The 24,842-nt window shown below is 45.3% G+C and overlaps 1 protein-coding gene across 3 annotated transcripts; it reads left to right on the top strand.

The window, feature by feature from the left end:
* Positions 1-238: 238 nt before the first annotated feature.
* LOC133264864 (uncharacterized) lies at positions 239-24,607 on the top strand. Of its 3 annotated transcripts, XM_061444925.1 has the most exons (19): positions 239-325; positions 2,066-2,169; positions 2,686-2,800; positions 4,061-4,235; positions 4,828-4,939; positions 5,897-6,003; positions 6,800-6,926; positions 7,473-7,593; positions 7,875-7,960; positions 8,585-8,709; positions 9,923-9,982; positions 14,387-14,453; positions 15,110-15,204; positions 16,778-16,906; positions 18,254-18,368; positions 19,175-19,312; positions 20,559-20,725; positions 21,145-21,233; positions 24,209-24,607. In XM_061444925.1, the coding sequence occupies exons 2-19, from the start codon at positions 2,085-2,087 to the stop codon at positions 24,402-24,404; spliced, it is 2,109 nt and encodes a 702-aa protein (XP_061300909.1). In that variant the 5' UTR covers positions 239-325; positions 2,066-2,084; the 3' UTR covers positions 24,405-24,607. The 3 variants fall into 3 exon arrangements, 2 of the variants coding, with proteins under 2 accessions (XP_061300909.1, XP_061300910.1); XR_009741787.1 differs by lacking the exon at positions 20,559-20,725 and having other exon boundaries at positions 24,209-24,348; XM_061444926.1 differs by lacking the exon at positions 9,923-9,982.
* Positions 24,608-24,842: the final 235 nt, after the last annotated feature.

Below are 24,842 nucleotides of genomic sequence, written 5' to 3'. Positions count from 1 at the left end.
CAAACAGCAAAAGAATCTGAAAAATGAGAGAAGTCTTCTGAAGAGAGAGGGGGGAATCTGGCACCATGGGAACAAAAATAATCACAGCAGCTTTCCTCGCCCCGTTGTGAAATGGCCCCCTGCACCCCAGGCAGCGAGCAGTTGCAGAGGTCAGCTGCCTGTGGTTAATAATAAATAGGCTCTCTTTGCCAGGGTGCACACCCCCATGTGATGCTCCTGCCCCCCCCCCCCCCCCCCCCCCCCCCATCCTCCTGCCTTCTCCAGGGCTGCCCAGGCACTGCTCCAGCACCCACCCAGCCTCCCTGCATGAGGCGAATGCCCAGAGGTAAGAGACATGCCAGGCCGTTGCTCCATGAGGTTGGATAAACTGGATCGATCATGGGGAGAGGTGAGCAGGGAAGGTTTGGAGGAGGGAGGAAAGCCTGTCCGTGCTAGAGGAGTCTGCAAAGTTTTGTTACAAGGCAAGAGGTCGGGTGGGTCTTGCTATAAGACTTGCCAAGCTTCAAAACTCTTTCAGGCAGCTCAGGCCAAGCGTTGGCTGAGTTTCCAGCGAACATCAGCGAAGTTGTATTGAGTTTCAGGTGCTGACCAGCTGGGTTTTATCCACCAGCCGGCACAGCTTGGGCACTCCTGGCTGTTGTGCAGCATTTGGGGGGTTGTTAACATTCAGAGCACAACTCGAGCAGCTCAACTGATCCCTGGTGTAACCTTGTTGGCTTAATGAATTTATTCCAAAGCTGACTTTGCCCTGGAGAGCAAGGGGTGTATACACACACACACAGAGCAATACCAAACATTTGCATGAACTACTCAGGCTGCTGAGCTTAGCATTGCACAGGCAGAGGTTGTAAGCGTGAAGTAAGAGCTTTTGCCACTTTGCTGTTATAATATGATTCCATAAACTTGATTAAGATTTTTATCCTTAAAAAGGATTTGGAAAGTGGAAAATCTTACTGTTTCAGACAGGTGTGTATTGTGTCTAGCTGAACCAGGCCCTTTTTTCTTGACTTACACAACCCAGCTGTCCTGTACAGCTGAAGTTTTCGGATCTGGGCAAAAATACTCTTCCTAGGTAAAAGATGTTTCTATATAGCTCTAGTGCCACACGCTGGGCTCAGAGCGGTGTTCTGCTGAATGTAACATGAGCACAGAACTTATTTTAATTGATTTGCAATCTAAATTAACAATAGGTGCAAAGGACTGAAGAGTGGAATCTTTTCCTTCTGGTGAAGGTGTGAAGAATAGAAAGGCTGGAGGGATACAGCAAAACGCCCAGGGAAAATAAGTGAAGCACTCAGGCATTGAGTGAAACTGCCCCGAGGCCCAGACCAGACCAGTCTCTTAACCTTTACAGCTCTCTCTCCCTCTTTTTCTGTTTGGAAATGAATGTAATTAAAGTGAATAGGAGTTGCTAAGAGACCGGAGGAGTTCTGGAGTTTGTTGCCGGGGCTGAACTGCGGCTCTGCTTCCACAGCTTTGCGCTAAGAAGGATGATGTAACGTGAGCCTACATAAAGCTCTCCGGGCTCTAGGGAAAGCTGCTCTTTCCTCCTTGTACTTACAGCTTGGTTTAGCAGTTCCCAGCTCCTTTCTTTGTTTTATTGAACTGCTGTTTCCTCCTAGACACTAGCAAAAACTGGGTTCATATCTTTATAGCATTCCTCTGCCTGCGTCCGCCTTGTACATTGCTCTCCGTGATCTTTCAGGCTGGAGGTGGCAGTGGCTGAGCCTGCAATCTGTCATGAGCAAGTAGCTTTGGAAATTAAAGTTGTCTACTTCCAACCTCTCTCTAGTTTGTTACTCCTCATTAGTTACTCTGCTTCCCCACGATTTCAGCCCAATGTTAACAACGGGCCAGGTGAACCCTTCCAACTCCATTTCTGCAGCATAACATTTTGCTTTGACAGCATGGCTCATGCTTGAAGCACCATGAGTCTCCAGGCAGTCTCCTGGGCAAGGGTTGTTTACCTGCCGAGATCAAGGCAGTAGATGGTATGTTTAGCTTCACATGGTCCCATTACTGCTAAATTACCTCTTTTGTTTTTGCCTGACTTTTGTTATCTCAGCACCAACTGAGTGCAAAAGATGATTGGGAAGATAGCCTGGAGCCTGGGAAAACATGTATCTACTGTGGCATGTGGGACCACCCATGTGAGAAGATTTCTGCGTGGTAAGTAGTGTATTCTGAAAGAGTTCCTGGGTGGAAAGCATTTTCCTCATTTGAATGCAGCAGGGACCTTGCTGACAGTGTTCTGGGAGCAAAACAAAGAGCAACAATAGTCTTGATGCACAATAGCCTTACAATGTATTGAGTTACTATGGTATCCTTGGTCTCTCCACTCTTTTAGAACGTATTCTTTGAGCATGGTTTCAGGGCTCTGTTCACAGTAATGCTAATTTAAAGTAATGTTACTGGAGCCAGTGACAACGCAGCTGCAAAACTGGTGGCAGAGGAACACTCAGTGATGATGAGGACGATTATTGTTCATACCAACAACAGAGATATTTTGCAAATATTTCACTTACATAAGTGAAGCTTTGTGAAGTTATTTCTGAATTCACCCCAAAGAACAACTAAGAGGGGGATAAATTTGTTGTGATGATGACAATTTGTCTTTTACAAAACAGCTCAGTAGTAACTTCAAATATCCGCACAAATAATTCACTTTTCTGTGTTTGTCCCCAGGTGCTTATGTCAGGATTCAGCCTTCCGTACAGGAAGCCCTGATGGAGGGGAGACCAGTCGTAGCCTTGGAAAGCACCATCATTACACATGGCATGGCCTATCCTCAGAATTTGAGGTGGTCGATTTTGATGTTTCTTGTTCAACAAAGTTGTAAGAACAGGCATATAACTGGTGTATCAGGACTGGTTTTCTTGGTCAAGCCAAAACCCCTGTAAGAGCAAATGGAAATTGTCAGGCATGCAGAATATGAGCTCTGGTGTAAAACAGTTGCATTTGGCCTTTTAAGGACACATATGGGGTACTATTTATCTTCTTATCCAGCACCAAACATTTCTGGCTTCCTTTAAAATGTGGCAGCAGATAATGTCATCACTTGCTCTGAGAGAAGCTGCATAGTTTTTACAGACGTTGAAAACACTCTGCGGTTTCTTTTGGTATATCTTTCATAATGCAAAAAGGACTGGAATACAATAGTGAAATCTGTTCCTTGCTGCCACTCAGGGCAGCTACTGTGAGAGCTACTGATCCCTCTTGCTGCTTTCTGTACCCTGCGTAGAACCTCTCCAACCTCTACCCTTTATTTACTGATGCTCAGCAGACTCGCGTTTCATTGGGTTACAGTGCCAGAAATAATTGTACTCTCCATCCTTGCTTCCAGAAAGCACAGGAATTTTTTGGTATGGATTTTCCATCTTGATTTTTACCTGGCTGTTATTCTTCCTGACATTCTTAGAATGAAACTCTAAAAACCTGATTTTGGGAAGGAGGTAGTTTCAGTAGTTACAGATTGCCTAACGTATGTGCAGATGGCTCAGAAAAGAAGAAGCTGCTCTTAAAAAGGATAGTGTATGATTGATGAAATATAAAACCTGTGAAGCTTAGAAAGGCCTAAACTGTAGCCCTGGAGTATCCTCAGGCACTGCTGTCACTCTGTAACTGCCTGTATTGTGAAAAATATATCCTGGTCTTCTGAGCAGGGCTTCAATTACCTGAGGTTTCTGTGAAGGTTTCTGATCTCAGAGAAATAATGGGTAATAGATACAGAAAGATGCTATTTTGAGGCAATCCCTGTTTTTCAGTAGTCTATTGTACAACCAGATTTGCCTGTACACCAAGCAATGTTTTCTTTTCTCAAAAATGAAGCATAAAGCTTGGACATTGCTGTCCTGAAAATGGGACCTCTGCACTTCTGCAAATTCAAATGCAAAGACTTTTGCCACTAGGAAAATACAGAAGAGGAACTGGACTTTGCTGAAATCACAAGGACTGTATAAAACTGGAAGCTGGGAATAATGGCCACCAAACATGGCAGTTTTCTTGTCTGATTGTTTGCCTCATGAATTTTGTGACTGTTGTCTTGTTTATCTTATTCTAGCATGGCCAGAGATGTGGAAGAAATTGTAACAAAAAATGGAGCAGTGCCAGCCACTGTAGGTATCTTAAGAGGTCAAATCCATATAGGACTCACAGATGAGGAACTTGAGTTCTTGGCAAGCAGTAAAAATGTAACTAAAGTGTCTCGGAGAGATCTTCCTTTTGTCCTCAGCCAGGTATGGTTTGTAGACTTTCTGTTTTAGTGTTTTCTCTACAGCTATAGTGTAATGCTCCTCAGCTTCAAGCCAGGTGCCTCTTAAACTTCCTGAAAAGATCATGTAAAGTGGTATTTTACTGGCAAGCTCAAATGTGGTCCTATCTAGAATAAAAATACAACAAAGTATGGGAATAGCAGCCATAGGGTTAGTGAAAAGACATTCTGGATTGGCTGGCAAGCCACGAGTATTGGGCTAAGAATATTATTGGCATGATAAGGCATCATCACGTTACATACAAACTATGTGACATGCAGGCCATCACAAGCTTAAAGTGACATCTTAAGGTGACACTAGCTGCCTATGAAGCCTTCTGGTTGGAAAGCCCTGGAAATCCCTGGTGAACTTGCCTTTGCAAGAGCAGCTTATGTAGCAAGGACCATGATTCTTCTGTGGTTTTGCCTAATAGAATATTTGTATCGGTATTTCACTTGTCAGCTGGTGACAGCAGGCTGTTGTGACATTGCTGTGTGTCAGACCACAACCACAGCTGCCCACATGTAGCATTCTCCATGTCACCCTGGGTGCTGACTGTGACTTTGTCCCCTGACAGGGCTTGTCTGGTGGCACTACTGTGTCTGGAACAATGATTGCCGCACACAAAGCAGGAATCCGTGTGTTTGTGACGGGTGGCATAGGAGGTGTCCATCGGGGAGGAGAGAACAGTAAGAAAATCAATACATTGTACTTTGCTTTATTTCATTCCATCTTTTTCCATTTTCCCAGTTTGTCCTGCAGAAGAGTAAAGTTATCATTCTTCTTAACCATATTATGGTTGTTTTTTCCCTCGTGTCTCCTTTCCAGAAGCTTCAAAATACTCCTCTTGAGCACTGGCCAGTTGTTAAGAGGCTATGAGTTTACCTTTTGCTTACATGGGGTTAAATGGATATTGTTTGCTGTCACAACAGGAGCTGACTGTACCTTTTCCACTTTGTAATGGCTGGATAACCTGATAGGGGCTTGGAGGACAGTGTTGTTACTGACTCCCTCTCAGCTGGGGAGGCAGAGTATATCCACAAAAGAAGCTTAGGCCCTGGTCTGTGTTAGAAGTGCATGTTCCTCTCTGGAAAATGGCCCAGCCTTGGCAGTGTAGTTTGTGACCTTTAAGTACGTTCTTTCTTCGTAGTCGTATATATTCCTAGCACAGCATAACTGCATTGCTCGGCTGGATGACATCCCTTTCAGATGTAAATTCAAGACCACGAAATGTTCTGAGGTCAGCAAAGCTCCTGTGGCTTTTTTTCTTTGCCAGTGATGTCAATACCAAAATCAAAATCTACTTAAATTATATTCCATCTCCCTGAACTTTGCCCTTGCTGTATAACCCTTCTTCTTTCTTTTCTACCAAATTTTTACATGCTGTTTATTGATGTGATCAAAGAGCCGAGAGATACAATGCATGGCTGCACCTCTGCCCTAAGCTATGTGATTTTTTGTCAATATCTCTTTCTATCGCAACACTTAAAGGCATGATCTAAACCTGTAATATTTGTTTCTGGATCTAAGTGGTTACAAAAGCAGGCAGTGGCATCCCAGGCAGAGACAACTTTTTAAGAGGGCGGATCACATCTGCTTGGAATACAACACAGTCACCAACATAATGTCTGCTTGTCCCTTGACAGGTCTGGATGTGAGTGCTGACTTGACGGAGCTAGGACGAACTCCGGTTGCTGTTGTATCTGCAGGAGTCAAATCTATCCTTGATATTGGCAGGACACTGGAATATCTGGTAGGTAGCATGGGCTGCTGAGCCTGAAAGCAGGGAATGTGCTTTGTGTCCAGAATGCCCAGTGGTGTTGGGGTAAGCATTAAACCTAAGATTTTTAGAAATTACTATTGAGAGGACGTGAAGCTATATTTACTGTTCTCTAGTTCTGGGGCTATACAAGCTCTGGGCTGCTCCCTAACATAAATTTATCCATCCCCAAGGGGCTGTTCCAGCACCTGTTCCAATTGACGCCAAAACCAGTGCTAGCCATGCTGTCTTTCTCTGGCTTTGGACTTGATTTTCTGGGACAATACTCCAGAATTGGTGGATCAGGCAAGCTATATCCATCAAATGCTAAAATAGAATTAAAATGGGAATCAAATGATTTTCAGTAGAGTCACTTTTTAAGGTTTGGGAACCACCAGGGCCAGTGCTTCAGGTAACTGCCAACATCAATGCTTCTTAATCACAAACAGAACTCATTTATATTCCTGTCAGCTTACAACATATCTTCAGATCACAAGTTGTTACCTCAGACTCAGTGTTGCCCTAATGACAGCTGCATGGCTTTTGATCAGCTCTGAGCACAAGCACAGGACATGCACATCTCCTGTGGAAGCCAAATTCTGTCTATCCTGTTACCATGGCTGGCTCTTTACTTCAAAAAATGTTGGTGATATAACTGAGTAGAGTGGGATGCATAAAATAACCAAAACCTGTGCTAAAGAAAGACAGTTTCTAGGAAAAAGCCCCCTTCTTTTGGTGGGCCCCCTTTCCCTCTGCTGATTACCTGCTGGTCTCGCCTCCACTGCTGCAGGAGACACAGGGAGTTTGTGTGGCTGCCTTTGGAGAGTCAAGGGAGTTCCCAGCCTTCTTCTCACGCCAGAGCGGCTTCCAGGCACCATATCAGGTCCGGGATGAAGAGGAGGCAGCTCAACTCATTGGTGTGTTTCAGAAAGAAAAGGCCCATGTAGGGTCCTGGAAGAGCAGGACACAAAAATCACATTTGGATGAGGCACTTTTTTAAGAGCTTTTTTTGGAGAAGGGTTTGTCCCAAAAACCAGGCCATCCCACCTCCCCCATTCCTGCTTTAGTGCTTTGTAAAGCAGCAGTGAAATTCAGTTTTTACAGCAAGTTTCTTACCTAGCTGCAGCCACCTTGGCATGCTGAGACATGTTTTCTTCACACTGGTGAGGTAAAGGGAACATATATGTTAATGTATTTACAAAAACAGTTTCTGAGCCCTCAGAAGTGGAGTCAGTTTTCTTTACAAAAACAAATTATTTGCCCCTTTATTGTACAGACTCAAAAGAAATAGTCACGTGTAAACTGTTTGGTAGCTGGAAAAGACTAGACCATGTCTTTGGGTCAGCTAAGAACAGGAGTTTCTGCTCTGTGGGTTCCTTCACTCTGCACCCACTCTTGTCATTTTCCTTCAGCATTTGATTTACTCAAGGAGAACCACTAATGATGTGCCTGTCCTCTCCCAGCCAGTGCTCTGGGGCTGGGCATGAGCAGCGGGGTGCTGATAGCAGTGCCCTGTCCCAAGGAGCGAGCTGCCTCAGGCCAAGTCATCGAAGAAGCCATCCAGCAAGCTCTCAGCGAAGCCAGGTGAGAACCAACCTAAGCCCTAGCCTTTGCTCACCTGGGTCCTGGAGAAGTAGACGACTTCAGGGACACTGCTACAGGGGCTGTAGTACAGTCTAACCTCAGGCATGACTGAGCCCACAGCATGCTTTCAACTGTAATTTTGTCTAACCTGAAGCATGTTTGCAGGACTTTTTACAGTATGTGGTTATGGAGATAAATTATCTGCTAGAAGCAGTGCTTCTCCTTGGATGCTGTTTCAGCTCAGTCCTTCTCATCTGCAGGCGTTTTCTTTACATCTGCAGGTCCAAAGGGATCACAGGCAAAGAACTGACCCCTTTTATGTTACGGAGGCTCAGTGAATTAACTGATGGGAAATCACTGGACTCCAGTATCCTTTTAGTGAATGAGAGGGGGGAAGTACTCCAGTGTACTGTCTCTTCTGACAATGCTTGGTGAAAATGCTATCACTTTATTGGCAGTCTAGCAAGGGGAAAACACTTCAGTATCTGCAAACAGATGAGAGCTTAGCTATTGCATCTTCCTTTTTCAGGAACACCATTAACTGTCCTCATCTACTTTTGCATTAAAAATTGGAGCGCAGCACAGACAGCAGGTGGTCCAGAGTCCAAAGAGATCCCTTACATCTGATCCCCAAGCTTGCCTGTCCTGTGATGGAATCTCAGGACACTGTTGTCCATGGTATGATTGCACAGTGGAAGGTACCTGAGCTTTCCAGAGCACTGCACTCTACATCCCGCTGCCTTAGCCAGGTCATCATGCGGTCACACAGTAAGAGAAACTTGTAAGGGAAACAGCTGTGGGTGTTAAAATTCAGGGTGTTCATGCAGTACGGTAACCTAGTATTTGCCTCCCCAAAGGGTGTAGGGGGTTCAAATCTATCAAGTCTCACAGCACGTATTTTCTGCATTCTCCTCTAAACAGTTCCTACATAGGCTTCTAACAGGTCAGTCTTGCTGGTATTTTTGCTTTTCCTCAAAGAAATGCCAAACAGACCTTGCCCTGATCCAGAACAATGCCAGAGTGGGCAGCGGCATTGCGGTGGCCCTGAGCAAACTGCAGAAAGCCAGGAGGAAGGGGAACCTGCCTCGGCGAGAGGACACAACCCCACCCCAGCCAGTGAGTTGTCTGCTTTCCGTATAACGCCTCTGCTGACAGCACAAGACGCATTTATATCTGTTTACAAAAGCCAATCTTAAGAGCCCTATCTTAATCTAGTATTTCTTATTTGTCTTAGATAAATATCCTTTCCTCTCCCCCACCCCCCATCCATATTTACAGGGAATGAACACTGACAGTGGCCTAATCCCATTAAGTCTTAGACCGCCAAATCCATTAAAACTTTAATCACCTTTTACTGTGCCCTTATGTACAACTTCAGCTGTATTGCTTTCAGTGCCAGGGAACTCGAGACTACAGGAGTAGACCTGGAAGAGGGTAGAGGGAGATATTTTGAGCTGTTGAGCTATACATGTTTTATAAATATCTCCTTTTTGTTGGCCTCCTGCTCATAATTGCAAAAATTACAAAAGGTACAGCATATCCTGAACAAGATCCATTATAATCCCAATACTCTATTCACTCTCCTGGATTTTTTTGTGTGCCACATAATTTATGGGAAATCTATTTTAGGTAGTCTTCAGAGAGATGGAAAATTTTCTAAACCCCTTTTGCAGTAAAATTTGTCGACATAAAAGAGGGCAGTGACTCCAGAGACAATAACCCAGCATCTGATGGAATGAGAAAAACCCTGTATGTCCCAAAAGAACTTGGAAACTTCCTGTTTGTGGAGCTGTATTGCTTTTTCTGGCTTTGTAGGACACTAAGAGAGTGCTCCATAAAGTGTCACTGGGTGTGGAAATTTCTCCTGGGAGCTTGCAAGAAATGACTGCATTTTTCTGTCCACTTTTTCCCCATTTTCTTGTCTTTCTTACACAACAGTGCTTGAATGTTTCTGAGGTTTTGTATGTCAGAAATTGTCCCAAGAGAAATGGCTTCAAGGGCACTGATGTGACCAGACCCATGCAATGCCTTACATTACTTTATCACCACACAGAGAAACTGCCAGTACCCATACATGTATACAGTAGCATCCCACCTGCCATGCTGGGGCTTGCTATGAGCAGGAATAATTCAGAAAGCAACATATAGAAGAGATTTCCATTCTTCCTAATTTGTACAGACTTGTGTCTAGCCATCCAAAATAAGCACAGTGAAAATTAGCCAGCTCTCAAGAGGGTGGGAAAAGTGACTAGGAAAAGCAAAGAAGACTTGGAAACTTTTTCTTCAAGTCCGTCTAACCACTTTTTACATCTTTTTTTCTCTCCTGAAGGTGGTGATTGGAGGCATCAACGTTGACTTTATAGCCAAGGCACAGAACCCTGTCATCCTGGTACTGTATCTAGCAGTTTCCTTAGCACCACTGTCATTTCCAGCTATTTTTACAGGAGTACCAAGCCAAAGTTGGGGTGGGGAGGAAGGCAGCATCCACCCACGATATCTTTATTGTACCCACATGTCTTTATCCATACACATGTGCAAACCTGGGAGGTGTAGTGGTGCATATTTGATGTGTTGTCTAGGTGAGCAATGGAATGATACATATTGACCTATTCTGTTCCCGTGCTAAAAGTCACTATCTCTGCCACTCAAGACAAAAGACAGAGCAATGGGTCACCCTGATAATCTCCGCGTATGACTCTGGCCTCTACAGACTATCTTAAGGTGCTCTGGGAATATTCCTTGATTCCAAAAGCCCAAAGAGTTCTTTTAGCAGAAGAGCTGCCAAGGACATTCTAGAAGCACATATGCAAAGAGCTAGAAGCAGCAGGTGAAGGCCTTCACTGTGCTGTGACAGCTCTAATTCAAAAGCTGTCACACAATAGAGGGGAAATCTCGAAGTAACAGCCAGCTCTGGCTGCCTGGGACTGTCTTTGCTGTGGAAGGGCAGCATGAATAGGAAGCAAGAATCTCCATGCAGAATGCGCACAGTGGTAAGAAACCTCTCAGAAAAGAAGTACTGACACAGCAAACCAGAGAACCAACTGCCTCAGTCATGAAGGGTTTAAGTCACACACAGAGAAAAAAACTTAAAAAAAAAAGAAAGAACATTTTAAATGTTATCAGACCCTCTCCCTCACAATTTGGTTTGACCACAAAACGCCCAAAAATCTAAAGTGGAACAGACCTGGGACTTCCCCATGCAAATGACAGCTATTTGCATGGCCTATACAATTTTTGTTGAGCTATATGAAGTACTATAGATGGAGGCGGTGAAGCTTGCTCAACAGTTGTTTTGTGTCTCAAATTACTCCATGCTGTCCTTCCTGTCCAAGGATAGGAAACTCCTGCTGTCAGATGGGACAGCCTGTGAAGACCCCTCAGTCAGATAGGGAAAGATGTGCTGGAGAAGCTGTCGTTACAGAAGCTGGCTATTCAGTGATACAAAGGCAGAGACCAAACGGTAATATAATGGTCAAGGGTGACAGTTGCTGTGGTATCAGCTATGAAGGCTTGCAAAACTAAAAGTTCAACTGCTTCGGTGATGATCTAACCTATAACACCCATATGCCACACTCAGCTGTCAGGACAAGGAGATAAGCTGTGTCCCAGGGAAGGCAGCCACCCCCTGGTGTGTCAAACGTGAGTGCAGATCCCTGGACCACCCATGGCACAGTGAGGAGGCAAGAGCAGCTATAGACACTGCTGGGAACAGCTGATGGGGGGAAAGGGAAAAGGAGATACTAATGGTGTATGAAAAAATGAGGCATTAGCTGCCCTTCTGTATAACAGCAAGCGTTAAAGTTAGGCCATTGTGGCAACTACTCAAATGCCAAACTACAGGAGGATTTGGGAATTGACAGCTGTAACACTGCTGCTGACAGCTGCTGTGGTTAGGCACAGAGGAAAAAGCACTCTCAACAGCATTGCTTTGTTTTGGCTTCAAAAGATAGGTCTTTTCTAAAGGGCTTAGCACCCAGGAGCTCCCACCCTTACGTGTTCTGGATTTGTTGCAGATCACTGGAGTACCACTCACACCTCTTGCTGTCTCCGCAGGAAAGCTGCTGTATTATGTCCTGGTTGTAATTCCCACATGGCTTTCAAGGGTATCCAGATGCAAAGTGCTATCTGACTAAATATGCAAAGTAACCATCTGACCTGCAGAGACTGATGTTTGGTTTTGCTGAGAAGAGGTGCTAGAAGCAGCATAATGATTATAACTCCCTCAGGATACCCAGAAGTTGAGCAGAGTCTCATTTTTGCATTAGGAATTCAAACCTCTTAGGACATGGAAGAAGATCCCAGAGACTAAAGTCTGAAACATTGCCAGAAAGTATCAGCCCAGTCTTACTTCAAATCACCACAGCAATGCCATTTTTATCTTTCACCTCAGACATTCCCACCTGAAGACTACATAGAAGAAATACCTGAGCTGAAACTTGAAGTTACTGGCTGAGCTAGTGAGGTGCAATGAGAGCCAGTCATTTTTAATTCAAAAGCAGGCTGCTAGTTTCTCTCTCATTGCACCCATCTGCTACTTTAAAGAGAGATTTAGCATCTTCATGTTTTTCAGGCCCTGTGGGGTTATACAGCAGCAGAGGTCACCCACTGCTGTTAGGGCAAGGCTTGGTGTAAAAATCTGAAACTCTGCCTTTGGGCTGTGTAGGGGACTAACTGAGAAGCTCAGCAGCCAGACAACAAAAGGAGCTCATGAGTATTTTCAACATTCCTGCAGGAATCAGTTTTGAAAAACAGATAGTGGAACCACATAAAATAGAGTTTGTGCTCATTAACGATGGTGGTTAGTACCCTCTTTTAATATTGAAATAGGGGCCAGTGATCAAAGCCATGTTGTTTGACTTGCCTAAACAAGCATCCTTGCTTTTTACTTTGGAGTGGGTTTCTTTTATTTTGCTCTTGGCTGCTTCAGAGTTAAAATAGCCAAGCTTGATGCTTTCAAAATCTGCAACACTCAACCAAAGACAGTTGCAGATGGAAATAGACTCATTCCTGGCAGTACCAGTGGCAATTCCCAGGGAGCATGACCAAATGTAACAGAGGGGCATTTGGCTTAACAAGGAGTGACAAGTAGTGGAAAGATGGACAGAAGCCATAGGTTGCTTATATACAGCCAGTTCTGCTCAGGTGGTCTGAGCAGGTCAGGGCTTGGAGAACTGCCAGACAGAGAAACAAAGGCGTCAAGAATTAGCACAAAGTCTTGCAGGCTACAGAACTGGGGAGAGTCAAGGCAAGCAAAAGCAGCCTGGAGGTCAGAAGAGAGTGATAAAAGACCATATTTAGATTGGAGAGCAGCCTCTTACAGTTGTAGGGCTGGATGCAGAAAAAAGCATTCTGTGCAAAGGACAAATGTGCAGCTTCACACTGGGGTAGAAGGGTCCTTGGAGAGCTTCAGTCTGAGTTTTGAGAAGGCCCAAGAATAGCAGCAGGTTGGAGGCAGAATACTTCTTACTGTGAGATGGCAATACATTTACTTGTTTTGTGTTTGCAATCAAGCGGTGTTTACAAGCAAGAGCAATGTGTATGTGCAGGGGTATTCTGGTGCACCTGGGCTAACAAGAGGCGGTGAAAGACTGGGCCAGGAGCTGCTGTGTATGGGCATGCACACGCTTCAGTGCTTGCCACACAGATCCTCAGCATACACTTGAGAGCTCCGAGTTACGCAGAACTGTGAAGATCATTATGACCACCAGTGGCAAGCTGTCTTCAGAAATGGAAAGTATGTTTCAGGATTTTATGAAACAAAAGCTTTTAAGCCATTTGATAGTCAAAAAAAAGCCCAAGTTGATTTGAGCACTTACTGATGTAATTCTAATGGCAGAACATTTAGAAGAAGGGGGAGATGGGAGAGGGATTCTGAAAACTTGGATGTGACAGTCTGACACATGGGCTGGGGAGTGGAAGGCAGAGGCAAGTGAAAAGAGAAGTTGATAACCACACAGGTGGAGAAGAGCACTTTTCGTAAGGGAGATATCTGGGAGGAGAAGGGTGAGTTAAAAAGTATTCAGACACCGAAACAGGTCCTTCCATGAGTAAAGTATAGAGACAGTACACGTGAAGGTAACAAATCTAACTTTCATAGTATGGTTTGGGTTTGAAGGGACCTTAAAGCTCATCCAGTTCCACCCCCCTGCCATGGGTAGAGACACCTTCCGCTAGACCAGGTTGCTCCAAGCCCAGTCCAACCTGGCCTTGAACATTGCCAGGGATGGGGCAGCCACAGCTTCTCTGGGCAGCCTGTGCCAGGGCCTCACCAAACTCATAGTGAAGAATTTATTCCTTATGTCTAATCTAAATCTACCCTCCATCATTTTACAAAGAGAAAAATAAATAAATAAGAAATCAACCCCCAAATTGCTTAAGGGGGCAGCTAAATGGTCTGAAGGCAGCGGCAGAGCCATTCAGGTCTGGGTCAGCAGCTCTGGAGTCGCAGCACTGTGGTGAGCTGGTAAATTCAGAGGGCTGCTCATATCAACTGAAACATTTATTAGCTTTGTTCTCTTTAAGAGGTCTTAGCAAGTAAGACTGAAATAGCAACGCATGGGGAGAGCTGCTTGATCTCCCCTCCTAGGAAGCAGGCCTTTGTCATCAAGGTTGAAGTCTGTAGATAGCTGTAGATGTTTATATTGCCCTCAATCTGGTATCTAGATGCCTTCTTCTCCCTTTAATTGATGACCTATGTTTCAGTAACATCAACTTGACTTCACATGTTGAAGGAGACACAGCATTCATGCCAAGCAGCCCTCCAGTTTTGCCAATTAACAATTTGTTCTTCCAGGGTGGTGGGCAAACAAATGCTGGAGGAGTGAGACGAACCTTTGGCGGTGTTGGAAGAAACTTGGCAGGTGCCTCGTGCTTGTGTTTGCTTGTGGGTGCATGCCAGCTGTGATTTGTCCTTTGGTATTCCTTCAACAGCAGGAGCTCTTGAATGCTGTTAAGATCTGGGACATGTTAGGCAATATACCAGCAGGCAGACTGCCTGGAAATGGCAGGGGCCATTCCAAGAAGTAAGAGGGAAGGGAGTTAGGATCAGGAAAAGAAAGGTCCACAAATATGAAGTTAAGTAGCATGTAGCACACTGACCCCAAATTAAAGTTAAGTAAGCATCAATGATCTCCAGTGAACAGTCTGGCCCTCAGCACTGAATTAATGCCTGATTATAGTTGCAATAAGAGCTGGTTTTGAGCAAGAATTTCAGAGGAATAAGCTTATTCAGAGATGATCATCCATGCACCCCTTCTTCTCTTTTCCTCCTAGATGTTCCAAAATATCCAGAGGATTCAGACTGCCAGTACAACAGGCAGACACAGATCACCCCACTCAACCCCATCCAACCATTTGCAGCAGCTGTGGCTGAGTTTCATCTTGAATGTCCTTTAGACAGGGATTGGTGGGCATAAAGTTTTCCAGGAAAGGGCTTTCTTAACCTGCACAGGCTGTCACTGTGTCCAGAATACTCTGACGGATTTACTAATGTCTCTTGTTTCCACTTGCCTTTTAGACTGCTTAAGCCGCCTTGGACAGACTCCTCTCTTTTTATCAGCTGTGGGGAAGGATGAACATTCAGAATCCGTCCTGCACTACTGTCACCATATGGTATGTTGCACAGTAGCAGCACATCAGGAGCATGGAGGTGATGAAGTTGCATAGAGGGAAAAATCTTCTCAACCCTGGCAAACATAAAAGCTATTTCCCACCAGGCTAAGAGTAGAAATAATTCAATGCTCCTTTAGTTACAGAAAGCTAGAAGGCGTGGAGCCAACCCCCAAAACACAGGCCAAATGTATATACCATTTGGAGTCTGAACCATGGGGACTGAATTCAGCTCCAAGGAGTGATGCTTGAAGGAGAGAAAGTGAGTTAAATCAGGAGGAACCATGAAAAACTCTAGTAAGGCATAAGCACAACTAGAAACATGTAAACCCTGACCCTGAAGATAGACAAAGCAATGCCAAAATTGGCCTTGGTTGAATAAAGTATATGACAGAGAATAACTGGAACTGGGAACTCAGCTGGACACCTTAAAGCTTTAGAAGAGTAAGGTCCCCTACATAGCTGCCTACACCCCTCACTGTGCACCAGAGGAATACCTGACTTAAACAGCAGCTTGTCCACTGAGGTTAGGGACCCAGGAGCAGCAGGAGCTCATGGAGGGGGCAGCAAGACAGAGCATGCCACCCCAGTGGGGAGCGGGAAAAGCCATGAGAACAACCCTAACCCAAATCATCCCACACCTCTGTGATGTAGAGGCAGGGCTGGATGTAGGTAGAGCCCTCAGATGAAGCTGATCAGGGCCATTAAGGCCTATTAACACCCTCAGGTCCCTAATATCCAGATAGAACACAGGGGTCCTTAGTTCTGGCTACCTGAGCAGTTGGGTAAATGAAGTAATAAGAACATAAACTCTTTGTTTATAAAGGCTTCATAGCAGCAGGTCTATAATCCCCCATCTACCCAGCATAGTTTGTGCCATCAAAGTGAGAGGTCTGCCAAGGGAAGATGGACTTGCTGGGCAGCAGCCAAGCAATCCTTGTCTGTAACAAAGCGTATTACTAACAATGCGTCTCCTTAAAACCTCCAAATTCCCTGTGAGCTGCTGGGGTGGCTGCATTGCTCTGTCCACGTGTATATTCCAAGAAATGTCCTGAGTTCTCTAAGCAGATTATTCACAAGACCCCCACACCTCATAGGTATGTCTGTGACACTGCTGTAAAAATGGCTCCAAGGCTGCTCTCAACATTGGGCTGTGCAGTCTGGTGAGGTGGCTGACATAACTGCTAGCTGGAGTGTGCCACCAAGACGTGCCAGCATGTTGTCAGGCCATTGAAGTGTCACACAAGCTATAGGAATGGGTAGCTGGAGCAGGCAGGGCTGCAGACCACGACAGAGACAGCCTATAGAACTGCACGACAGAGACCTGTCACTCTCATTTACTAAATGATTTCTTGAAGCAGGGGCATTTGTTGTATTGTAAATATTAAAAAATAGCTATCTGCCAGCATTGTCTAGAGCAGGATTCCTTTGAAATGTTACTTATTTCAAGAGAGAAGGGAGGTTAAATGCAGAACAGCAGGCTGGGCTACTGATCAGGTGGATACAGAGAAAGGATGTGCCAAGTGTGGTAGCTGCGAGAAACATGCTCCTTGTGTAACTGTCCTCCCTGTTTTAGGACATGAGTGCCATCCTTCAGCTGGAGGCGAAGAACACAGCCACTTACTGTGCTGTGATCACCAGTGCTGGGGAGCTCAGTGTTGGCTTGGGAGACATGGACATCCACCACCAGATAACAGAGCAATATGTATGCATACCATCAGATTTGTAAACTTTTTCTTGGGAAACGGAGTGTGGACCTGTGATGAAAAGCAACTGGGGAAGCTGTGCCAGGAGGGTGTGCAGAGGGGATGTGGGAAATCCTGACGTTAACCCCAGGCTTTGGACACTGAAATAGCAGCATGGCAAGCTACCAGAGCCCTCTGTCGTTTCTAAGCCAGATGGAGCTTCTGGTTTTGCTCCATACAGTATCACCACTGCTATCATCCATGACATGTAGGTCAAAATCCTCTTCATTAACTAGTCCCAGCTAACCTATAATTTTTGGGAACCTTAAAGCCAGCAATAAATCCAGCCCACCTGCAGAGATGGTACTTCTCCCTTTAGGGAAAACCAAAACAAAGTGGACAGAACACTGGTTAGAGCAAGTTTTTCTGTTCCACCCCCTCCCTGCTATCCCTGTTGTTTCTACATGCTGAGTTGTACCAACAGGCACTGCTCTCAGCACATCCAAACCTTCAAAACGTCAGGACTAATGAAAGCAGTGATTAAGCACTGATTCAGCAAAGCCCCATCAGTGCACCCTTCTTCCTTGCTCATTCTTTTACTAACAGAACAGAAGCCTGTGCTTCATGACTGACAGCGACATGGAAGTTAAGTGCAATTTTCTTACCAGTGTCATCCCCATGAGGTGGAGACTTCGTAGAGAAAAATATGGTCATTGCTCCCACTTCCATCCGCACCCTGCCTCTCCCAAGTCTTGGCACAGAAAACCATTGCATGACAGATTATCTCTCCTGAGCTTTAAGAAACCACTGTGGCCAGTGGAAACTCTGAGCCAATCTTCTGCTGCAAAGCGCATTCTGGCAGCCCTTCTCTCCACCACGATTAGTGGAGGCACAGGAGGGATGCTGCACAAGTGCCTGTAGCACTGGTTGCATTCAAGCAGCAAGCAAAGGTGTAGTCAAGCCAGGCAAAGCACAGGGAATTAAAGAGCAGCATTCCCTTTCCCTGTAGGTCTCTGACTAACCCACAGATACCAAAGTGGTCTAGTGAGGACCAGCAACTACCTTTCCTTACTAGAAGGGCTGGGCCAGTTGAGTCCAGCTCTTGGTGGCAGGGAGCAAGAGAAGGAGAAGAAAGGAGGGAGATGAGGCAAACTGAAGACTCCATTTTCCTTAAGGAGTCACTCTTTTAGGTTCATGCCTGCACCTGAAGACTCCATTTTCCTTAAGGAGTCACTCTTTTAGGTTCATGCCTGCACCTAAGGGCTGCAATACGAGTGAAAATCCTACATCCTGACTCTAACTAGCAATCATTTGTTCCTCTGCAATGACTCAAGCTGTCTCTGCTCTGTGTCCTGGATTTTTCCTAGGTGTCTCAGTTCAAGGAGAACCTGTGCCAAGCCCCACTAGTGTGCATCGATGGAAATGTGCCTCTTTCCACTATTCAGTATGTCTGCCAACTAGCTAGAGAGCACCAGATAGCAGGTAAGGAGAACTTGCCCAGCCCTGGCCCTGTAGCTCCTAACCTTGTGCCAAGACACTCTGCACACCCTGAGTGCTCTCCACTGCTGCTTGCTGGAGATACCTGGTTACTGTCTGACATGCCGTGTCATTCAGCACTCCCTTCTGTACTCTGCTACTCTTTTTCAAATGGATGGAACAAAGGTCTGCGTTCCTTGACCTTTGCCTCATTCTGCAGCTAAATCACATTCCCTGTGGTGTAGGTGCTATAGCCTGTGGGCACTGCCAGAAAGCCACGGAAAGCTGCTTTCTTTGCCTTTAACCTCAAGGGAAGTGCAAGTGTATGTGCTTCTGCCAGTTCGAGCAGCAATATAGTTTGCTTCTCATAAGTGCTAAAGCATCTTTTGACAGGATTTCTCTCCCACTTCCCATGAAATGCACACCATCACCACCCCCGGTATGCTGGGGACCTTTCACAAAGCTTCCTAAACCTTTGGAGTCATGCCTTCATTTTTAAAAGCAAATCCCAAAGGAGACAGTGTTCTTAAAACCTGGCAGAGGCTCCAAAACCAGCTAAAAGGAGAAACAAAACTGAAGTTCGATTGTATGACTCCAGAGCCAGAAGCAACTGTCTCATTGCTGAGCACTGGAAAGGAAGCCTTGGGAGGCCTTATCCCAAACATGGGAGAGATAGTATTTTAAGTTTCTAACAGATTACACGCATACCTCACATTGTGCAGGTCATGCTAAGCCTTATACACTGCATCCTGCTCTGACATAGAGATTAATGACTAATTCATGAACTAACCCATTGCAATGTTGTTTTGAAGTGTGCTATGAACCAACAGATGAGAACAAGGCCTCTAAGCCGTTCCTCTCAGACAGCTGGAAAGCGCTCACATACATTTCCCCCAACCTGCAAGAGCTAAGAGCAATAAATCGGACCCTCGGGAACCCTCTGCCAGCAGGTATTGAATACTCAGAAGAGACAGTCACACACTTCTAGATAAGTGTGCACTTAAAGCCCAGAAAGCCAAGCATATCCTGGGTCAAAAGGAGTGTGACCAGCAGGTCGAAGGAGGTGATCCTGCCCCTTTACTCTGCTCTTGTGAGACCTCACTTGGAGTATTGTGTGCAGTTCTGGTGTCCTCAACATAAAAAGGACATGGAACTGCTGGAACAAGTCCAGAGAAGGGCCACGAGGATGATCAGGGGGCTGGAGCACCTTCCGTATGAAGACAGGCTGAGAAAGTTGGGGCTGTTCAGCCTGGGGAAGAGAAGGCTGCGTGGAGACCTCATAGCAGCCTTCCAGTATCTGAAGGGGGCCTATAGGGATGCTGGGGAGGGACTCTTCATTAGGGACTGTAGTGATAGGACAAAGGGTAACGGGTTAAACTTAAACAGAGAAAGTTTAGATTGGATATAAGGAGGGAACTCTTTCCTGATAGGGTGGTGAGGCACTGGAATAGGTTGCCCAGGGAGGTTGTGAATGCTCCATTCCTGGCAGCGTTCAAGACCAGGTTGGACAAGGCCTTGGGTGATATGGTTTAGTGTGAGGTGTCCCTGCCCATGGCAGGGGGGTTGGAACTAGATGATCTTAAGGTCCTTTCCAACCCTAACTATTCTATGATTCTATGATTCTAAGATTCTAACCTGCATCCTGAAGAAGAACATTTGCTGCTCCAGTCCCTATTTCAAGCAAGCTGGGTTATAACACAGTGGGGATTCTTAAACACTCTTGCCATCTTCCTCCTTAAAGTCATCTCTGCATGGGTTGTGTGGCCCAGGCCAGACTGATAATCTGTCAGAGAGCACAGTAGGCCTGGGATGGCTTCTTGTCCAAAACCAGAGATCCTATTTGCCTCACTTCATCAGCCAAACTGGAGCAATATCTCAGTATCACCCTTTGCAGAAATGCAATGCCCCACCACATGCAGGTGTTAAGGCAATGAAGTCATACTTTAGGACAGATTTTTGATCTCTACAGACACATATTTAGTCCCATGAGGGGTGGTTTCCTCGGTGTGGGATAGAGGTATGGAAGTCTAATGTTGGAGAATTCCATGTTTCCCATGATTTAAAGAAAAATTAACCACATATCAGAAGTGCTCATAAATAGTAGCAGTGGTCCTCAGAAATAGGTTGCCAGCCCATAAAAGGCCAGTTGAGGATCTTTACAGTTATAGCACAGCCTTTTCTCCCCACTGTATCAAGAGCTGCCAACCAGGTTGGAGGATGTTGTCCAGACTGCAGTGGCCTTGGCCTGCCCTTTGCTGTTGCATCTGCACTGTGTGGTGGTAACCCTCGGCGCTCTCGGCATCCTCCTGTGTGGCAAGAGGCTGGGAGGGAGCATATCACTTTGTCCAGGACCTCATGAACAGGTAAAGGCATGGGAAACTAACTCTGAGCTCTCAGTTGCTTCTTTCTCAGACCATAAAGCATCGCTGCTATTTCTGGTGGCATGGCAGCAGTCCTGGGAAACGTATGTGTTTGGTAGGTGGAATACACAGCTCTGAAAGCAAATCAAGTTGTCTGTCCATAAACTGCTGGTTTCTAGCAGCAGTGTTTCTAGTCAGCTAGCTTTAAATGTGCTTGCATGAATATTCATGAGTGAAGGCTTCACTTTCAGGAAGCTCTATTTAAAATTGCTGATAGCTTTCAAAGTGTGAAAAAACATTATTGCCTTTTTCTTCTTTCTTTTTGGCATCTGAGCAGGTCTGGATGGCATAAGCCACATGAGGCCATACCAATTTGGGCAATTCCCACTAACTTCCCTTCTCTCCCTTCTCTCTTGGCACAGGCTGCTGCTGCTAGCCTCTGTGCCACCCACTACCCAGCTGTCCACATCAGCAGGGAGGAGATAGTCAACGTCTCGGGAGCCGGTGACAGGTATATTGCTCACTACTTTGTCTTCTCCAGCTAAATGTAGGAGGGCCATAAATTGGATTTCTTTGAAATTCTACTGCAAAGGTGAATGATATTCTGCTGCTTGAGGAGGACTTAAGGACACAAGACAGGAGGACTTAAGGACACTTAAGGACACAAGAAAAGGCCTGGTTACCATGATTACTTGCAAAGCTTGCTAAAAATGTCTCCCTGAGCATCTTGGAAGCCAGTCTTGCCATTCTTACTTTTGTTTTTCTTTAAGATCCAAGCTTTTCATGGCAATCTAGTAGTCCTGAGTTAGCCTGGGCTGAGCTGCTGAAAGCAAAGTAAACCACCTTACATCAAAGCTGTCTTTCTAACTAACTACTTTACTTCCACACTTCTCCAATGGAAGTGGTACTGCCACTCAGCAGCTAAAATCACCCTATAAGAGCATTTCACCAGGTTCTGCACTTGCCTCTGGCAATAGCGCATGCTTCAAAAGAGTCTGCTGCGTAATACGCCTAGCTGTTCACACAACACTGTACACAGGAGTAGGAAATGACAGGTATTATTCTTAGCCCCACTGATCAGTTCTCAATCTGTCAGAGTAATAATTTATTATGCTCCTTGTTAACTTGTCAAACTGTATGTAGTAGTCAGGTTTTTCTTCTTGCCTTGTACACTACAATAATTTATTCTGTCCTTCCATTGCCTTGGGCTAGACCAAAAGGCTGTATGTGACAGATATTTCCTTTTATTTTTCTACTCTTACCTACCACTATCTCAGCATAGCAACAGTTCTTTTTGTCTTTTGTGAGTGGGCAGCATGAAAAGTCTTTTTTCTTTTAAACTTACAGCATCCTCAGTATTTGAGTTAGGCTCAATCAGTACCTTCTTGCCACGCTAGGTAACACCAGGACACATTCCTCGTGTCCCAGGTCTCCTCTGAGTTGACTGCAACTGCAAGCTGGTCTTCTCCAAAGAAGACCTAAGTGTTGTTTGAAGCAGTAAGTGTAATGGCAAAGGAATGGGGGCTGGGAGGAACCTCATGGGTCCCTGAGCCTGTCCTAAGGATGGCTCAGCTTTCCTCACTACTTCTAGGAGATGTGCCCACCCTCTGCCAGCCCCTCCAGGGACACAGCCTTCTCTTTGCATCATCTGTTTGGTCCACAACTACCCCTGACCACAGTCAATCTTTTCTGGAGGCTAATGTACACTAAACATCTTCTTTAGGGTTTCCTTTCCTTTTAAAGGCTTAACTTAAGGAAAGGACAAAGATGAGATAAGGTGCATCACTGCCAGACACCTCCACTGAGTTACACTGGAGTGTCATAGAATCATAGACTAGTTCGGGTTGGAAAGGGCCTTCAAAGATCATCTGCCCAACCTCCCTGCAATAAGCACGGACATCTTCAACTAGATCAGATTGCCCAGAATCACATCTTGAATGTCCTTAACTTTGGTTTTTCTTCCAAAGCTATCTGGAAGCTAGGGGCCCATTACTGCTCCCATTCCTGAAGTAATATTGGTCTGCAAATCACATTCGCCAGAGCCCCCAGGTTTATGTAGAAATATCTGTAGTCCTCTCATTTGTCCAGGGTTTTCCTTCCTGGTAATCCTGGCTGGAAATGCCAGGACACCACATTGACATATGTAAGTGGTGAAGTCCCCCAAGCGCAGCCTGTTAGCACTTCAAAGGGCTTACCAGCAGGTCAAAACCCAGGGCTGTAACACATTCATAGCTCAGCCCCCATGTACCCTTGTACTTCTGAAGTCGGGGGACACTGCACACCCAGAAGCAGTGATCCAGGACACCCTATGCCTCACTTCTACCTTGCGGCTCTCTAACAGCTCCAGAGATGCTGCCCAAGGATCCATGTGTGTATACAGGCACAAGCGGCTGTTTGCTCCTTGTTCCTGGCTGCCATGACAACATAACACCTCATGCCTGCACATGGCATTGCTAGGGGATGCTCCCACAAATATTTACTCTCAGCTTCTGGGGCTGTTGAGAGATTGAATGACTTATGGAAGTCATAATTTTCTGCGCCTTTGTTATGGATAAAAGAATGTTGAGGTAATTAGAGCACAAAAAAGAGTGATATTTTTCCCTTCCCCATAGATTTTCTCCTCCATGGTGTCATATTTTCCTGTCCTTGCTTTTTCCTCTCAAATGTCATTATCTTCTCCCTTCTCCTTCATGTCTTTGTCTTCTCCTAGTTTCCAAGCATCATTATTGTATTTAGCTATGAATAAAGAGTAGTTGCTCCCAGTTGATAACAAACACCACCCTGCTTGTATCCATGCCTCAACAGAGCCTTTCCCTTCAGCCAGGCAGATGGCAAAGTCATCCCCTCCTCTCAATGGCCTCCACTGTGCCTTGTGAGGACCTGTGGATGACCGCTTTTGTTCCAAGCACTCACATAATTTTTAATGGGAATAGAAAACCACAGTGAAAGTTTACAAACATGTGAATCTACAACCACATTTCAGCCTTGGATTTCTTTTTCCAGCTGTGTCTCTTGTCTGTCTCACAATCATATGGAAACTTTACTGCCCTTCCAATCCACTCTGTTGGGGACAGGAGGGGACGTAATATGGCACCAACAAGGAGCAGAGAAGTGACAAAGTAATTAGAGAGCAAAGGAAGATTAGACTTTTCCTTTCTTTGACTCTTTTCTCCTGTCTCATCTGGAAAACTGGGGAAAATAATAGAAAATGTGGTGGAATGGGAAAGTACCTCAACTTCTCAGATGAGAAACAAATAAAATGGGAATAAATAGCACTATTTGTTACTCCAAATTGAAAAATAACTATAAAAAAGAAAAACCTTTACATTACAAACTCACCCCTCCTATGTGACATATTCTGCTGTGTTACATATTCTGTAAGTGTTGGTTTGAGTACACATGAATGCTCTTACAAACGAATGCCTATGTTCCCAAAATCAAAGCTGTTCCCCTTGTGTTCAAAACCACCCTTCTTTCTCTCCATAGCTTAATGGCAGGGATCCTCGCAGGGATCCTTGCTAAACATGACACAGATACCTGTGTCCGGATGGGTCTACTTGCTGCAAGCTTGTCCCTCCGTTCCTATGAGCCTGTTTCCCCAGAAATCAGCACTTCTAGCGTCAGCCAGGAGCAAGTCAAGAGCAGGAGCTGGCCAGAGGCGAAGGTATGGAAGATGCACTAGAGCACCATTGCTCTATGACCTATCAGCTCCTTTCACTCCCAACACTGTTATTTCCAGGAACTGGGCTGTGTTTTGAGCTTTGAGCTCAAAAGCTAGCTGCTGACCAGAGGACTTAGACTTTCAGTAAATGCTACTATGGGAGGTGAAGTGTCAGCAGAATGCATTTGGTGACAACCTGTATTACACTGTTCACATTTATGTTTGTCTGCAATTTGTTGTTCTTTCCTGTTTTTTTCCTCTCTCTTTTTTGTTTTTATTTGGTGGGTTGCAGCAATCACAGCTTGGCTCTTCTTCTGCCTGGCAATACTGTATCTCAACCCCCATCTAATGGGAACGCTCATCTGTTTTGGCCTTGAGAAAGGAGGCCCTAACCCAAGGAACTTCTTTGTAAACAAAAGCTGGTGTCTGGTCTTTCAGACCTCGTGCTTCCCTGAACCT

This window comes from Pezoporus flaviventris, unplaced genomic scaffold (assembly GCF_033815535.1).
Source record: "Pezoporus flaviventris isolate CSIRO_AGI_PZ_B2104156 unplaced genomic scaffold, CSIRO_AGI_Pfla_v1 ptg000002l, whole genome shotgun sequence".
In the NCBI taxonomy this organism is placed as follows: Eukaryota; Metazoa; Chordata; class Aves; order Psittaciformes; family Psittacidae; genus Pezoporus; species Pezoporus flaviventris.
The sequence above is the reverse complement of the archived record's forward strand: the minus strand, read 5'-3'. Positions and strand labels throughout refer to the sequence as shown.

What these genes read in the sequence shown, in the direction of transcription:
- LOC133264864 (XM_061444925.1), top strand. Translation starts at nt 2,085, where the DNA reads ATGATTGGGAAGATAGCCTGGAGCCTGGGAAAACATGTATCTACTGTG. An exon ending in TGGGAAATCACTGGACTCCA is followed by an intron (nt 7,961 to 8,584) that starts GTATCCTTTTAG and finishes AATGCCAAACAG; the next exon opens with ACCTTGCCCTGATCCAGAAC. An exon ending in GTCCAGGACCTCATGAACAG is followed by an intron (nt 20,726 to 21,144) that starts GTAAAGGCATGG and finishes CTCTTGGCACAG; the next exon opens with GCTGCTGCTGCTAGCCTCTG.